Source organism: Euleptes europaea, chromosome 12 (genome assembly GCF_029931775.1).
Source record: "Euleptes europaea isolate rEulEur1 chromosome 12, rEulEur1.hap1, whole genome shotgun sequence".
In the NCBI taxonomy this organism is placed as follows: domain Eukaryota; kingdom Metazoa; phylum Chordata; class Lepidosauria; order Squamata; family Sphaerodactylidae; genus Euleptes; species Euleptes europaea.
Window position 1 is genome coordinate 3,566,417 of NC_079323.1, and position 16,662 is coordinate 3,583,078.

Here is a 16,662-nt window from a genome sequence, read left to right on the forward strand (position 1 = left end):
TGGTTCAGTATAAGGTAGCTTCATGTGTTCATGTGTGAGGTAGGTGGGGCTGAGAGAGCTCAAAGAGAGCTGTGACTAGCCCAAGGTCACCCAGCTGTCTTCATGTGGAGGAGTGGGGAAACAAATCCAGTTCACCAGATTAGCCTCATGTGGAGGAGTGGGGGAATCGAACCCGGTTCTCCAGATCAGAGTCCACCGCTCTTAACCACTACATCACGCAGGTGTTCCGGGCCTGATGGAGGGTTAGGAAGCCGCCTTAACGCGGCTCCGCCCCCGGAACACCCTGGGAACGCCCCATGGGATCACGGCACATGTGCCACATCCTTGCCCACCTCCTGAAGACTTTCGGCCTCCCAGCTCAGGAGTGAGCTGTATGCCATTTAACCACAGCAGTCAGACGGTGGCTCAGGACCCCTACTGCATCAACGGGAGATATGGATGAGGAGACAGAGAGCTGGGTGCTGTCAGCGCATTTACTGGGCTGCCGAGAGCCACTGTGGGCCCCCAAAGAGCCATCGCCCCCCCCTCCCATGTGACCCTGATCTGAGCCAAACGCTACTGCCTTGTTGCAGCCATCCATAAACGGAATGGTAATTGTTCATTAGATAAGAAACCCTAAGGGGAAAGGGTAAAGATAATTAAAGAAAAGAGAGCCAGCGTGGTGTAGTGGTTAAGAACGGTGGTTTGGAGCGGTGGAGTCTGATCTGGAGAACCGGGTTTGATTCCCCACTCTTTCACGTGAGCGGCGGAGGCTAACCTGGTGAACCGGGTTGGTTTCCCCACTCCTCCACATGAAGCCAGCTGGGTGACCTTGGGCTAGTCACACTCTCTCAGCCCCACCTACCTCACAGGGTATCTGCTGTGGGGAGGGGAAGGTGATTGCTAGATTGATTCTCCCTTAAGCAGTAGAGAAAGTCAGCATATAAAAACCAACTCCTGCTCCTCCTCTTCTGCTTCTGCTTCCTCTTCCTCTCCTTCTTCTTCCTCTTCCTCTCCTTCTCCTCCTCCTCCTTCTTTTCCTCTTCCTCCTCCTCATGCCTGCCCCCTTGCCCCAAACCCTGCAGAGGTAAAAACGATTATCATTAAGAACCTCAACTGACAAGTGTTGGGGGGAAACTCACCTATGAACCTGAACACACGCTGCCTTATGCTGAATCAGACTTTTTGGTCCATCAATGTCGGTATCGTCTACTCAGACTGGCAGCTGCTCTCCAGGGTCCCGGGCAGAGGCCTTTCCCATTCCCTCCCGCCTGCTTCTTTCAGCCAAAGATAGTAGGGATCAAACCTAGGACCTTCTGCATGCGAAGCAGATGCTCTACGCCCAAGCCCCACAGTTCATGCCCTATGCTGCTTTTCTCCAAGTGAAGCTCACTTCTAGTCTTGGAATCAGGCCTGGAAAAAGTAGCTGAGGAATATCTATATTTATTCAAATATAATTATATATTTGGGGGCACATCTGTCCTTCTTCACCTCAAAAACAACCCGTTTTTCTTCCCATAGTTGGGGCATTTCAGATGTAGTTTCAGCTTTTTTTGCAGAAGGGTCAAAAGGTTTGACTGCTGCGCTCTTGGCCATCTATCAGCATTTACAAGCCGTTAACCTCCCTTGATTGATAAGGTCACATTCTTTATAAATTCATCAATGGCCGAGCCGTGAGAGGCTGCTGTATTACATTAATGGGAACGATCGCACAGATGGCGAAAGGCTGGAAGTGAGATAAAAAAATTGCGGCATTAATTCCCCCCCCCCCTTTAAGTTCTGTCGTCCTTCAGAATTAATTATCCAGTCTGCTTAAAACTGAGCAACCTAATGAAATTTCACACCCGCTAAATTTAATCATGCAATACTCGTGTGGGATTTTCATTCAGATTAAAAGGATGCCTCTGATATTTGGTGGCGCTTGCATACAGCAATATAGAGTTCTTTAAAATCTCTCTTCTTTACTGACAAATGCGAGTTTGTTTCCATGGGAAGGGACCAGTGGAGGAGGAGGTAAAAGCAGGTATCTGTTGAAAGTAATAGGACCTCCCTCTCTCTTTCCTTTCCTTCTGAGCCTTGAAGGTGTTGGGGTACCCAGTGTTTTCTTAGCTGTGTTTTTTACTGGCTGTAAGGAAGATGTTCTATTATTACACCTAATGCGTAGGAGGATTACGATTCAGGAAATATTTGATGCCATTTTCCGTGTGCATTGTGGTGCCAGCGTGGTTAAGAGCGGTGCTTTGGAGCGGTGGACTCTGATCTGGAGAACCGGCTTTGATTCCCCCTCCTCCACATGACCGGCGGAAGCTAATCTGGTGAACCGGGTTGGTTTCCCCACTCCTCCACATGAAGCCACTGTGGGCTAGTCACAGCTCTCTCAGCCCCACCTACCTCACAGGGTGTCTGTCGTGGGGAGGGGAAGGAAAGGCGATTGTAAGGTTTGATTCTTCCTTAAGTGGTAGAGAAAGTCAGCATATAAAAACCAACCTCCTTCTTCTTCATTGTTGGAGATATAAACCTTCTTTTCTGCATGGTTGTTGCAGCTGGTTAATGTCAGTTATTGAGGTCTACTTAGCATGCGTCTCACCGATATTGCATTTATTGATAATTTGGGGGAATCACTCAAGACACCTCAGTGGTGCGACTCTCAAAACATCATGGGTTTTGATAGGGGCGTCTAACTCCCTTGCCTTAGTCTGTTTCTTTGTACCTGCAAGCCTCCTCCTGTCTTGGCTTTCTTTATTTCTTGCCGTCATTTACAAATGGTATTGATTAAAGAAACAAAGAACTGAAAGTAGCATCTGCTTGGCATGCAGAACGTAGTAGGATCGGGTAGTAGGTGACGTGCCCTGGCCTGGAGAGCCCAGTCGAGCCCAATCTTGTTAGATCCCAGAAACTAAGCAGGGTCGACTTTGGTCAGTATTGGATAGGAGACCACCAAGAAACACCAGGGTCGCTACGCAGAGGCAGGCAATGGCAGACCGCCTCTGAACATCTCTTGCCTCGGAAATCCTACAGAACTGCCGTAAGTTGGCTGTGACTTGACAGCAGAAAAGAAAAGAAAAGAAAAGGCATTTTAATTGCTGGCCAACTGATAGAGTTGGGGGTTGTTGGATTTCGGTGAGAGGTCCATTAGGGATTTTGAAGATAGGTCGGGACTTCCTTGGTGGTCTCCTATCCAAGCACTAACCAGGGACCACCCTGCTTAGCTTCCAAGATCTGATGAGATTGGGTTAGCCTAGGCCATCCAGGTCAGGGCAAAAGACACGCAGAGGCGGTTTGCCTTTGCCTGCCTCAGCATAGAGACCCTGGACTTCCTTGGAGGTCTCCCATCCAAGTCCTCACCTTGTTTAACTTCCAAGATCTGCCAAGATTGGGCTAGCCTGGGCCATCCTGATCAAGGTGCTGAGCTGGGTTAGTGATCTCCGACTGTCAGGGCGTTTGATGTGCTTATTCTGTTTATATGACCTTCTGCAGATCATAAGAGGGAAGGCAGGAAGGTTTGCATCGGTGTTTGACTCCCATGGCCCTTTCTTGCAGGTCCAGGGTAGTGCCGATTGCCACTTTGGGGTCAGGAAGTAATCTTTCCTCCAGGCCAGAGGGGCCAGGGATCCTGGAGGTTGTTTCCCCCCCCCCCCAATCTTCTGTGGAGTAGGGGTCACTGGGATTGTGGGGGGGAGGTAGTGGTGAATTTCCTGCATTTTGCAGGGGGTTGGACTAGATGACCCTGTCACTTCCAACTCTATGATTGGAGTATTGTGTGCAGTTCTGGAGGCCTCACTTCAAAAAGTTGTGGCAGAATGGAGTGGGTGCAGAGGAGAGCGACAAGGATGATTAGGGGCCTGGAGATCAAACCCTATGACGAAAGGCTGAGGGAGTTGGGAATGTTTAGTTTGGAGAAGAGGAGGTTGAGGGGGGACATGATTGCTCTCTTTAAGTATTTGAAGGGCTGTCACTTAGAGAAGGGCAGGGAGCTGTTCCTGTTGGCAGCAGAGGAAAGGACTCACAATAATGGGTTTAAATTACGGGCAGAAAGGTGCCAGCTGGATATTAAGAAAACATTTTTTACTGTAAGAGTTGTTCAACAGTGGAATTGGCTGCCTAGGGAGGTGGTGAGCTCCCCCTCACTGACAGTCTTTAAGTAGAGGCTGGACAATTACTTGTCAGGGATGCTCCAGGCTGATCCTGCATTGAGCAGGGGGGTTGGACTAGATGGCCTCTATGGACCCTTCTAATGCTAAGATTCTATTACTCTATCTGGGTGCATATTAAGTGCTACCAGAGCTAGCCAGGAAGAACAAGAACGCTGACGGCAGCTGCCTTACGGAAAGGGGAGGCAAAGGGTCACAACAACAGCTGCCGCACGCACAATGCCGCTGTGAGCTCCCGTCCTCCGTCTCTGGTCCAGCACAGTCATCTTCCTCCTCCATTCGCAGAGCGGCCGAGCCTGTCTGTCTCACCTTGAACCGCTGACTCTGGATGGAACGGGGTGGGGCTGGGGGGCTGGGTAAGAACTAGAAAACACCCTCAGATCATGACATGCCGCATCTCGTTTGCATCCGCCATTTTTAATCCATTCTGAAAACCGCACAATAATAATAAAAAAAACTGCCGTTGCTTTTGAAAGCTAGAGAAGAAGCCGCTCACGCTCAGATTCTAAATAATAAATTGTTCTGAGTCTCAGTCTTTAAATAAACTTATTCCGGAGACTCAGTGTTCTGTTTATCCGTAGATGACAAAAACACAAAGGAGAAGGTTTATTACCGATTAATAACAGTTCTGTCTGCTTTCGGTTCCGTCCCACTGTTCTTCCCGTGCAAAAATGAGCAGCGCAGCTTAAACCCCCCATACACATTCATTCATTCACACACACACACAAACCCGTAGATGATCACATTGAGGATATGTAGCTGATGGTTCTGTGAAAACGCATTGTTAAATTGTGGAACTCCCTGCCCCAGGATGTGGTGATGGCTGCCAACTTGGAAGGCTTTTTTTTTTTTAATTTTTTAATTTTCATAATAAACACAAAAAAAGAAAAAAAAGAAAAAAGAAAAAAAAAGTACAAAATACATATACATAAAAAGAAAAACAAAAATTACATGTTCAGCGCACTATTTATCCGTTAATACAATATTCAAATCAGTCTATAAGCCATATCGTGCCCTGAATCCAAATCCCATCCCCCCACCGCAGTGCCCTCCACCATTAGACTTCCGATGGAGTGTTATGACATATCAGAAAAAAAACTATTATTATATCATATTTAAAATCATATTATACTATAATTCGTTAACTATACTTTTAAAATCCGTTTTTGCCACTTTATCCCAATATGCGGTGGCCTTTACCCACGTACATTTAAATTCCTCCATATCTTTATCATGTAAAAAAGCTGTAATTTTGGCCATCCTCATATACATCCATAATTTTTCTCGCCACTCTTTAATTGAAGGTTTATTTGTTTGCTTCCATTTTTTAGCAATTTTAATTCTTGCTGCCGCAAAACTATATTGACATATGACTCTATCACCTTTAGCAACTTGGAAGCTTTAATAGGGGAGTGGACATGTTCATGGAGGAGAGGGCCATCCATGGCTACTAGTCAAAATGGCTACTAGTAATGATGCATATCTATTCTCTCCAGGATCAGAGGAGCATGCCCATTATATTAGGTGCTGTGGAACATGGGCAGGACAATGCTGCTTGCTTGTGGGCTTCCTAGAGGCACCTGGTTGGCCACTGTGTGAACAGACTGCTGGACTTGATGGACCTTGGTCTGATCCAGCAGGGCTTTTCTCTCTGCCCCAGGATGTGGTGATGGCTGCCAACTTGGAAGGCTTTAAGAGGGGAGTGGACATGTTCATGGAGGAGAGGGCTATCCATGGCTACTAGTCAAAATGGACACTAGTCATGATACATACCTATTCTCTCCAGGATCAGAGGAGCATGTCTATTATATTAGATGCTATGGAACCCAGGCAGGACAATGCTCCTGCACTCGTCTTGTTTGTGGCTTCCTGGAGGCACCTGGTTGGCCACTGTGTGAACAGACTGCTGGGCTTGATGGACCTTGGTCTGATCCAGCAGGGCCTTTCTTATGTTCTTCTGTTTTTAACGCCGCATCCCCCACTGAAATACATGGAACACACACAACTGCCATTCCTTCCCTAAGAACAGCCACGGTAGAATTTCCGGCTGAAACACGTCTTCTCTTTTATACTATTTGAAGGAGCTTTTTAAGTGCCTAGGTAGTAATTCACTCTTCCCGGGTTGTTTACAACTGTATCGGCATATTGACAGATTTATATCCTTCAGCAGTCCCATAATCTCGAAAAGGAGAACCGCGTCATAACTTCACACACACAATTATTCCTATGCCTAGAGATGGCCAAGATTGTGGGCCTCACCTCATCTGCTTGAGAGCAAATGTCAGGGTGAGAAGAATTACTGCTCGCATAATTAGGCAATCTGTAATACAGTTTTCTCTCAGGCAAAAAAAAAGGGGGGGAAGAGTAACGCTGTGAGGGATAACAGAAAAATTATGGCGACACGCGGGCAAGATCATTTTTGCATAAATCTTCATCGAAGCGCAAATCTCAAGACAGCAGAAGTTGTAATGAAACAGACTCCTGCAATTAGGATCTCTCTCTCTGTCAACCAATCTTTTAAGCTTTTGCATTTCCTTTTTGGTGGCCTGCATTCACAGTCACGAAGTCCCACCCATTCTATTAAATTAGAACCTTGGCTCCATAAGTCGGGTTGCCAGGTCCCTCTTCGCCCCCGGCAGGAGGTTTTTGGGGCAGAGCCCGAGGAGGGGCGTGGTTTGGGGAGGGGAGGGACTTCAATGCCATAGAGTCCAATGGCCAAAGCGGCCATTTTCTCCAGGGGAACTGATCTCGGTCGGCTGGAGATCAGTTGTGATAGTAGGAGATCTCCAGCTAGTACCTGGAGGTTGGCAACCCTATCCATAAGTCAGCTGAATTCTTACAACACATAGGTGACCTAGTCCAATTTCCACTCCTGCGTTTAATTAAAGGGAGTCCTAAATTGCATTTTTTCAATTAACATTTTTGTTTTATGTTCTTTTTTAAAATCTTGTATTTTATTAATGTTGTAAACCACCTTGAGCTCTGTTGGAAGGTGTCTAACAAATATTTTAAAAATGCATAAACAAATAAGCCTATCTCACATGGCTGTCATGAGGATAAAGGAGGGAAGAACAACGTAGGCCATGACTTGAGAACCCATTAGAGGAAAGGTGGGATAAGAACATAAGAAGAGCCCTGCTGGATCAGACCAAGGCCCATCAAGTACAGCAGTCTGTTCACACAGTGGCCAACCAGGTGCCTCCAGGAAGCCCACAAACAAGACAACCGCAGCAGCATTATCCTGCCTGTGTTCCTTTACAGCACCTCATATAATAGGCATGCTCCTCTGATCCTGGAGAGAATGCATCATGACTAGTATCCATTTTTTACTAGTAGCCATGGATAGCCATGGCTTAGTGGTAGAGCATCTGCTTGGTATGAAGAAGGTCCCAGGTTCAATCCCCAGCATCTCCAGTTAAAGGACTAGGCAAGTAGGTGATGTGAAAGACCTCCACCTGAGACCCTGGAGAGCCGCTTCTGGTCTGAGTAGACAATACTGACTTTGATGGACCAAGGGTCTGATTCAGTAGAAGGCAGCTTCATGTGTTCATGTGCTCATAGCCCTCTCCTCCATGAACATGTCCACTCCCCTCTCAAAGCCTTCCAAGTTGGCGGCCATCACCACATCCTGGGGCCTTCCCCTGATAAGAACCTCAGAAGAGCCCTGCTGGATCAGTGAGGATCCATCTAGTCCAGCATCCTGTCCAGCATCACAAAGCATCCAGCATCACACAGAGGCCAGCCAGTTCCTCTGGAGGGCCAGCAACAGGGCATAGAGGCCAAGAACCCACCCCCCGATATTGCCTCCTGACACTGGGATTCACAGGTTGACTGCCTCTGAATGTGGAGGTTCCCTTTAGCCGCCATTAAGATGGTGCTTCCATTGATGAATGTGCTGCAGAAATTCCTTGCAGAGGTTGAGGGAGTGAATAAATTGAGGGCATCAAAAGCTTCCCTTAATGAGCTGCAGGGGCTGCCCCATCACCCAGATATACGTTCAGGAGTTTCCTACCCTCCTGCCTTGCCGGCATAGCCAACATTCAATACGCAGTAGCTTGATTTCATTTTTTCCTCTCCCGCGCCCCTCCAGCCTTTTAAGTTTCTGCCTGCCGCGCTTAATTGCTTTTCTAACCTCTTTGGTATAATCTCTTTCCCCTGTTGTTGTAAGGATTACGGCCAAATAAAAGGTAAAGCTACATTTTATTAATATGGAAATCAGAAATCAACTCTCACATGAAATTGGGAGGAGGAGGGGTTGTTCCTACACAGCACACCCGCTCTCCATCTTTGGAAGATTATAAACCTGGGGAGTAATAAAAGGCGGCTTGAAGCTAATAAGCTTTCTAAGCTTTCTCCGAAATTATGTTGTGAATATAAAGGTGGTACTGAAGAAAGCATCTGACCTGAGCTGCGTGTCTTGGATAAAGAGGCGTGAACACAGGAAGCTGCCTTATACTGGATCAGAACATCAGCCACCAAGGTCAGAATTGTCTACTCTGAGTGTCAGCGGCTCTCCAGAGTCTCAAGTAGAGGCCTGCCATGTCAAAGAGTTCCTGGCCTTTCCAACTGGAGATGCCAGGGATTGAACCTGGGACCTTCTGCATGCCAAGCAGATTTCTCTACCACTGAGCCACCAGCCCCTCTCTATGGTTCTCCAGGGTCTCAGGCAGAGGTCTTTCACATCACCTGCTGCCTGGTCCTTTCTGACTGGAGATGGCAGGGACTGAATGTGGAGAGGGGCTGTGGCTCAGTTTGTAGAGCATCTGCTTGGCATGCAGAAGGTCCCAGGTTCTTTCCCGGGCATCTCCAGTTAAAGGGACTAGGCAAGCAGGTGATGTGAAAGACCTCTCTGCCTGAGACCTTGGAGAGCGGCTGCCGGTCTGAGTAGACAATACTGACTTTGATGGACCACAAGTCTGATTCAGTATAAGGGTGTGTGTGTGTTCATGTGAACTTTGGCACGCCAAGCAGATGCTCTACCAGTGAGCCACTAGCCCACAGTTTGAAAGCAGCGTTAATGAATGCTGAGTAACATCTTCTGGCCCAAACTGCAAAAAGAAAAGGAAAAAGGAAAAGAAAAGGAAGGGCCATTAACCTGTTTTATACAAAGAGCCTAATTTATAAATGATGTTGGTGGGGGTATAGATAGGGAATAGGACTGCATAGATTTAAAAAATAATAATTTGCAGGCTCTAGGACACTATACAGGGATGCTGAAATCAGCCTTCACTCTCCTTCCTACCTCCTTTGGTTGTTTATTGCACTGACTTCTTGTTGTCGGGGGGGCCACCTTGCTCAGAATCCAGGTTGCTGGAGATCCCCCAGCAGCAGCAGCAGCAGGAAGCTTTGGTCTCAGCCCGCCTGCTTGTGGGTTTTCCAGGGGGCATCTGATGGCCACCGTGGGGGAAAGGACAGTAGACTAGATGGAAGAAGAAGAAGAGTTGGTTTTAATATGCCGACTTTCTCTACCACTTAAGGAAGAATCAAACCAGCTTTCAATCACCCTCCCCACAACAGACACCCTGTGAGGTAGGTGGGGCTGAGAGAGCTCTAAGAGCTGTGACCAGCCTGAGGTCACCCAGCTGGCTTCGTGTGGAGGAGAGGGGAATCAAACCCAGTTCTCCAGATCAGAGTCCACCGCTCCAAACCACCGCTCTTAACCACTACACCACTATGGACCCTCACTGGTCCGATCCGCCAGTGATGCTGTGTGTGTGTTCTAGCGTCTGGGCCCTTTGCCTTTCTGTCTATATAGCAATTCACATCTTTTAGGTGATTTTTTTTTTTTTGGTAATTAAAGCTTTCCAGCACAAAGCCAGCAGTCACTTAAGGTGGCCTTTTAATACTGGTTGGGGCGACATCCGTCGCTCTCATAATGCGACAAGTTGTGTCTCCGGCACGCCACCTGTTGAGGGCCCCAAATGACTTCTATTCTCCCTTTGAACAAGACCTTCCCGCTTTCCCAGCCCGTGAAATTGGACATTATTTGTGCGCAAGGCTTTCTCAGACGCAGCTGTGCGGCTTCGCCAGTCAAGAGCTGGCGAATTCCCCATTTCCCCGAAGCATCGTTTTGAATCTGGCCCGGGGACCCGAGAGAGAAACATTAAGCCTTTTTAACACTCTGAAACTGGTTTTTCCTAATATTCTGTGCACGCTCCATCTGCTTTTGTGTTTGTCGAAACCAAATGGATTTGAGAGCAATTTGCCTCGCTGGTATTAGTCCAGGAACCGTCCAAAATAGCATATGGAGCGACTGAAGTTAATTAGGAGGCAGAAAGTAAAGCATCGAAAGGTTAAGGGCGACGCTGGTTCTAAACCTGCCCGCGCCAAGGCTGCTACCATTTTGCCTTCAACGCTCAGAGGTGCTGTTTGATAATTGTTGGTTTTGTCTGGGATTTTTTTCTGGCAGGCAAAGAAAATAGCCACGTTTCCCCAGCCAGATTGGCAGTGGCTCGCCTCTCCAGGGACTGTGTCCTGTCTCCCGCAGTCTGCCCATACGGCACGCTGTAATGCTAAATAGCACTTGCATGACATTTTCAGTAGAACAGTCTGTTATATTACAATTGACCTGTCGACGATGGGGGGGGGGGGGCAGAGAAGAACGGCCCAACTCCTACCGAGCTGTACTGCATATGTTAAGCCTGAAGAGGAGAAGACTGAGAGGTGATATGAGAACCATCTTCAAGTTCGTGAAGGGCTGTCACATAGAGGAGGGTGCCGAGTTGTTTTCTCTTGCCCCAGAAGGTCAGACCAGAACCAACGGGTTTGCTTCCAGGATCCGACAAGATCAGACTAGCTAGGGTTGTCCAAGTCAGGGCAGTATAGGTATCGCTTTACTCTGGTTAGATCTCACCTAGAGTACTGTATTCAGTTTTGGGCACCGCAATTTAAGAAAGATGTAGACAAGCTGGAACGGGTCCAGAGGAAGGCAACAAAGATGGTGAGGGGTCTGGAGACCAAGTCCTATGAGGAAAGGTTGAAGGAGCTGGGTATGTTTAGCCTGAAGAGGAGAAGACTGAGGGGGGATATGAGAACCATCTTCAAGTACTTGAAGGGCTGTTTCATAGAGGAGGGTGCCGAGTTGTTTTCTCTTGCCCCAGAAGGTCAGACCAGAACCAACGGGTTGAAATTAAATCAAAAGAGTTTCTGTCTAGACATTAGGAAGAATTTTCTGACAGTTAGAGCGGTTCCTCAATGGAACAGGCTTCCTTGAGAGGTGGTGAGCTCTCCTTCCCTGGAGGTTTTTAAGCAGAGGCTAGATGGCCATCGCCTGACCTGGATGGCCCAGGCTAGCCTGATCTCGTCAGATCTCAGAAGCTATGCAGGGTCAGCCCTGGTGAGTATTTGGATGGGAGACCACCAAGGAATACCAGGGTTGCTGTGCAGAGGAAGGCACTGGCAAACCACCTCTGTTAAGTCTCTTGCCCTGAAAACCCCCAAAAGGGGTCGCCATAAGTCGGCTGCGACTTGACGGCACTTTACACACACACACACACACACACACACACACACACACGGCCATCTGTCAGCAATGCTGATTCTATGACCTTAGGCAGATCGTGAGAGGGACGGCATCTTGGCCATCTCCTGGGCATGGAGTAGGGGTCACTGGGGGTGTGGAGGGGGGAGGTAGTTGTGAATTTCCTGCATTGTGCAGAGGGTTGGACTACATGACCCTGGTGGTCCCTTCCAACTCTATGATTCTGTGATTCTAGGTATCGTTCTGGGCTTTGCATCCTAGCTGCTTCTCTTGCCTGCCCTTTAGTTCCTTTTCCTGCGCTGGAGGGTTGCCCTGTTTCACTCGGGGCAAAATGCCCATGAAATCAGACATGGAGCACTTATGTTAAGTAGCTGCCCTGTTACCCCAGACTGGCCTGATCTTGTCAGGCCTCAGGAGCTAAGCAGGGTCAATACTCGGATGGGAGATCACCGAGGAAGAGTGGGACCACTCTGGTCCTTAATCTAACCTTCGTTCGGTGGTTGTGAGCCCAAAAAATCCGACGGGTGACTGCTGGGATATACCCCAAGGAAGCGAGAGGTCGGTGACAGGCAACCTTGTCGATAACTTCAAGGAGCTTCACGTTCCGAACTTCCAGCACAGTTAGCAGAAGACCTGCTTGGAATCCTAAAATCCCCCAGATCATTCTGGAATCATGTAGGATCCAGGAGCCTCAGGGAGTGGGGCCATTTCAACTGGGCTCTCTTTCCAGAGGGGTGTCAGGGTCACGTTCGCCCTTGCTTGAGTAGAGAGTGGTCAGACCCAAGGCTCAGGGCAGAACCTCCAGCCCTGAAAGCAGTCCTTCTCGCAAAGGTGCAGTGCAAAAGATTAAGTCCAAGGCATGACCTCCTTCAAACCATGGTTTTAAATGGGGAATCAACCCCGGTTCACCAGATTAAGAGTCCGCTGCTCATGTGGAGGAGTGGGGAATCAAACCCCGTTCGATCCTTACACAAGGATCTTTTCTAGCTCCTTCATGGCTGCCCTTCCCAGTCTCAATCCGCCCGGTAAGGGATGTGTTTCTTTTGGGGATAGTTGCTAAAGGTTTCTTTGTCCCCATTTGAGTTTGGAGCGTAGGCTAGTTGCAATGCTTCGGCTTAAACGGACGCTGAGCGATAGCAATGCTAATTGGAGACGGGAGTACCTTCGGTTAAATGTATTGCTGATGGGTAGCAATCAGTGTGCGCACCAGTGCTGCCGTTTCCTCAGTTGCCAAGGCTTTCGGAAGGTTCTCTGGCCCAAGTTTCCTTGGAAGTCTTTTCTCTAGTCATGCTCTGCAAGGACCCCCTCCCCCCAATACACACAAATGATCCCTTCCAAAAGCAGCCCTGCCCCCCCCCCCCAGTTGTTCTGCAGAGCTTCTCCTCCTGGGAACTGCTTCCCTGTCCCACGCCTCTTCCACACCTCTGTTATAGTTTCAGAGGGGAGCCGTGTTGGTCTGCAGTAGGACGGTGAGATTCGAATCCAGGAGTATCTTGAAATCAAAGCTCCCTTCATCAGATACCAAGCTTTGACTCCCAAAAGCTCACCCCCCCTTCAGAAAACTCACAGAGGAAAACTCCTTCCTTACCCTAGAGTGGCGATGGGCATTACCCTGGTCATGTAAGAAAGGGCCACGAGAGCCAAACACTGACACAACACTTCCTGCCCTCCCTCTCGTGATCTTCCAGCAAGGTCTGTGGATTGTCTTGTCTGCACATCTGTCTTGTGCCGCTGCTCTAACGCTTCCAGCTCTGTCACTGGGTATGCGAGGGAGGGTTGCCAACTCTGCGTAGGGAAATTCCTGGAGATTGGGGGGGGGGCTGGAGTTTGGGGAAGGGAGTGACCTCTGCAGCGTATAATGCCATAGAGTCTACCCTCCAAAGCAGCCCTTTTCTCGAGGGGAACTGATCTCTGTCATCTGGAGGTCAGTTGTGCTTGCTGATCTCTAGGCCCCACCTGGAGGTTGGCAACCCTAATGCAAGACCGGTTGTCTAGCTCTTTCCCATGCAGTCATTTCCAAGCCAGGATTGGGGGCTTAATTAGGTAATAAGGAGTGGGTGCAGAGTGGGTGCAGAGGAGAGCGACGAGGATGGTCAGGGGCCTGGAGACCAAGCCCTGCGAAGAAAGACTGAGGGACGTGGGAATGTTCAGTCTGGAGAAGAGGAAGTTGAGGGGGACAGGATTACTCTCTGGAAGTATTTGAAGGGCTGTCACTTAGACGAGGGCAGGAGCTGTTCCTGTTGGCAGCAGAGGATGAGACTCACAATAATGGGTTTAAATTATGGTTGGAAAAGTACCAACTGGGTAATAGGATTTTTTTTTTACAGTAAGAGTTGTTCGGCAGTGGAATCAGCTGCCTCAGGAGGTGGGGAGCTCCCCCTCTCTGGCAGTCTTTAAGCAGAGGCTGGACAAACACTTGTCAGGGATGCTCTAGGCTGATCCTGAATTCAGCAGGGGGGGTTGGACTAGATGGCCTCTATGGACCCTTCCAACTCTTATGATTCTACGATTCTATGAGCTGTACAGTTGGTCCTGCCCACCTCACCGCAGGGGTTTTAGATCTTAAAATGTCAACCTGGGACGAGGCCACGGAAAACCCACTGCCACTGTAAAGAGCATCTCTGTTGTGTAATGTTTGGAAGCCACAAAGGAGATATGACGTCTGCTATAAACGAACAGTGAAGAGTCATCCCGACAGCTGATTTTTAGCAGGCAAACATACCTGGCTGTCCAAGATCTTCTCTCCCCCCTCCCCTCCAGCTTCGAAAAGAAACCTCAAGTAGCTCTCTTTCCTTGACTTAGCCCGGTCCTCATTAGCATTCTGCTTGCCGTGGCTGTTTCTATAAATAACACGCCGGGAGATGTTTGCCAGAATCCCGTACTCTCCACAACCTCCTTGACAGCACAGGCTTTACATGCCATTAGCGAGTCCTCGACGTCTCCGGCATTAACTGAAACAATTTTTAATTAACCTGATTTAGTGGCGGAATGTAACGCTGATGAAAATGAGAGGTTGGGACAAATAGTTATTTATTCCAGCGCTGTGGTAATGGCTGTCGAAATGGATGCTGCTAATTAACTTCCAGGAGATGTCCTTTGTGCAAATGGAGAGGAAGACGGCCACGGCCCATAGATGTGAGCAGCAACCCTACGCTCAGGAAGTCTGGGCAATCTGCTTCTGAACACACATGAAGCTGCCTTATACTGAACCAGACCCTTGGCCCATCAAAGTCAGTAGTGTCTACTCAGGCTGGCAGCGGCTCTCCAGGGTCTCAGGGTGAGGTCTTTCACATCACCTACTTGCCTAGTCCCTTTAACTGGAGAAGCTGGGGATTGAACCTGGGACCTTCTGCAAGCCGAGCAGATGCTCTACCACTGAGCCCCTCCCCTTCTGGATTTGTTTGGTGGGTAGGCTGCTAGAAAAAAAAGGAATCTTTGCTTTCCTTTTCCTAGTAAAAAAACAGCATTCAAAACAGAAGTTAAAATAGTATTTTTTTAAAAACAAAATGAGCCCTCTAACAGGTTAGAGGGTTTATTTTGTTATTTAAAATATACTATTTTAACTTCTGTTTTGAATGCTGTTGTTTTTTTTTACCAAAACCTTTTAAAACCCCGTGGGCTGATCCTGCTTAGCTTCTGAGATCTGATGAGATAGTGCTAGCCGGGGCTGTTCAGTTCAGGGCAAAAGACCTACAGAGGTGGTTGGCCCTTGCCTGCCTCTGCATCGTGACCCTGTGAGCTAAGTTAGGCTTAGAGCGTGCGACTGGACCGAGGTCGACCAGTGAGCTTCCGTGGCAGAGTGGGGATTCAAACCTGGGTCTCCCAGATCCTAGTTCGACACTCTAACACTTGAACCACTGTAAAGACTAACGGCACACTTTGTCAGAGACGTGACCAGGTCCAGCCTATTGTTAACTGGCTTTGTTGTCCAGAGCATGACGGTGGCATAGGCAGAATCTTTGCCTAACATCCTCCCTCAGTTTCAGACTGCAATCCTGCCCAAAAGTCACATGAACACATGAAGCTGCCTTGTACTGAATCTGACCCTTGGTCCACATTGATATGTTGCCCCTTCTAACACGAAGTTAGATCAAAGCTTATTTTCCCCCACTTGGTAAATTCCTTGATGAGTCAGTTGAGCTTTTGGCAAAGAAGCTACTATTAGGAGAAGACCCTCAGCTTACGCTCCAAACTGCCAACTTCTGCGCTGTTGCTATTAAAATACCCAGAGCTTTATTAGAGAATGATTGCTAGAATGTTTTACAATTTTATCAATTTTAATTTGATAATTTTAACCAGGGGTTGCTTTTATTGACCTTACACCTTTATATGTGCGGGCAGTCTGTGATTCTGTGGTGCAAAACTATTGTGTCGGGAAATTTTGATGTGTTGGCACGTGATTGATCAGTCGACCGTATTAATAAACATGACTTGACCCTTGGTCCATCAGTGTCAGTATTGTCTACTCAGACCGGCAGCAGCTTTCCAGGGTCTCAGGCAGAGGTCTTTCACATCACCTACTGCCTCGTCTTTTCAGCTGAAGATGCCGGGGACTGAACCTGGGGCCCTTCTGCATACCAAGCAGATGCTCTTCCACTGAGCCACGGCCCCTATCAAAGTCACCAGCTTGGCCTTCGGGCAAGCCACAGCTGCTTAATCTAACCTTCATTCAGTGGTTGTGAGCACAAAACAGGACGCAGCTCTGCCCTGCGGGGTGTGCCGGACCAGAAAAAAAGCTGTAAAGTATTTTGCACACTGGGCGTTGCAGAAATTACAGGGAGCGATAAAGCGTGAAAGGGGGTGCACATTTTCCTTATTCCCTGGGGAACTGGGACACCCCGGAACTGGGTGGGGGGTTGCTTGTAACCTCCATAGTCTTTTTTGCTGCTGTTCTTTGTCTCATCAAGATTCTCCTGCCGATTAACGCATATTCTTCTCTTATCTCTCTCTGTAGGTTATCCCGCCGGATATCCCACGGCCGCCCCTACCTATAACCCAAACATGTATCCGACTACCAGCCCCGGCTATGCCCCAGGTAAACGGAGCTCTTTC

General features: G+C 48.4%; 1 protein-coding gene across 2 annotated transcripts in view; it reads left to right on the forward strand.

Annotated features, from left to right (window-relative positions):
• Window positions 1-16,662, forward strand: part of FAM168A (family with sequence similarity 168 member A) — a 73,870-nt gene that overhangs the window by 31,911 nt on the left and 25,297 nt on the right. For both annotated transcript variants that reach the window (XM_056858082.1, XM_056858083.1), the window contains exon 2: window positions 16,565-16,645. In XM_056858082.1, the coding sequence (XP_056714060.1) occupies window positions 16,565-16,645 (81 nt within the window). The remainder of the gene's footprint in view (window positions 1-16,564; window positions 16,646-16,662) is intronic.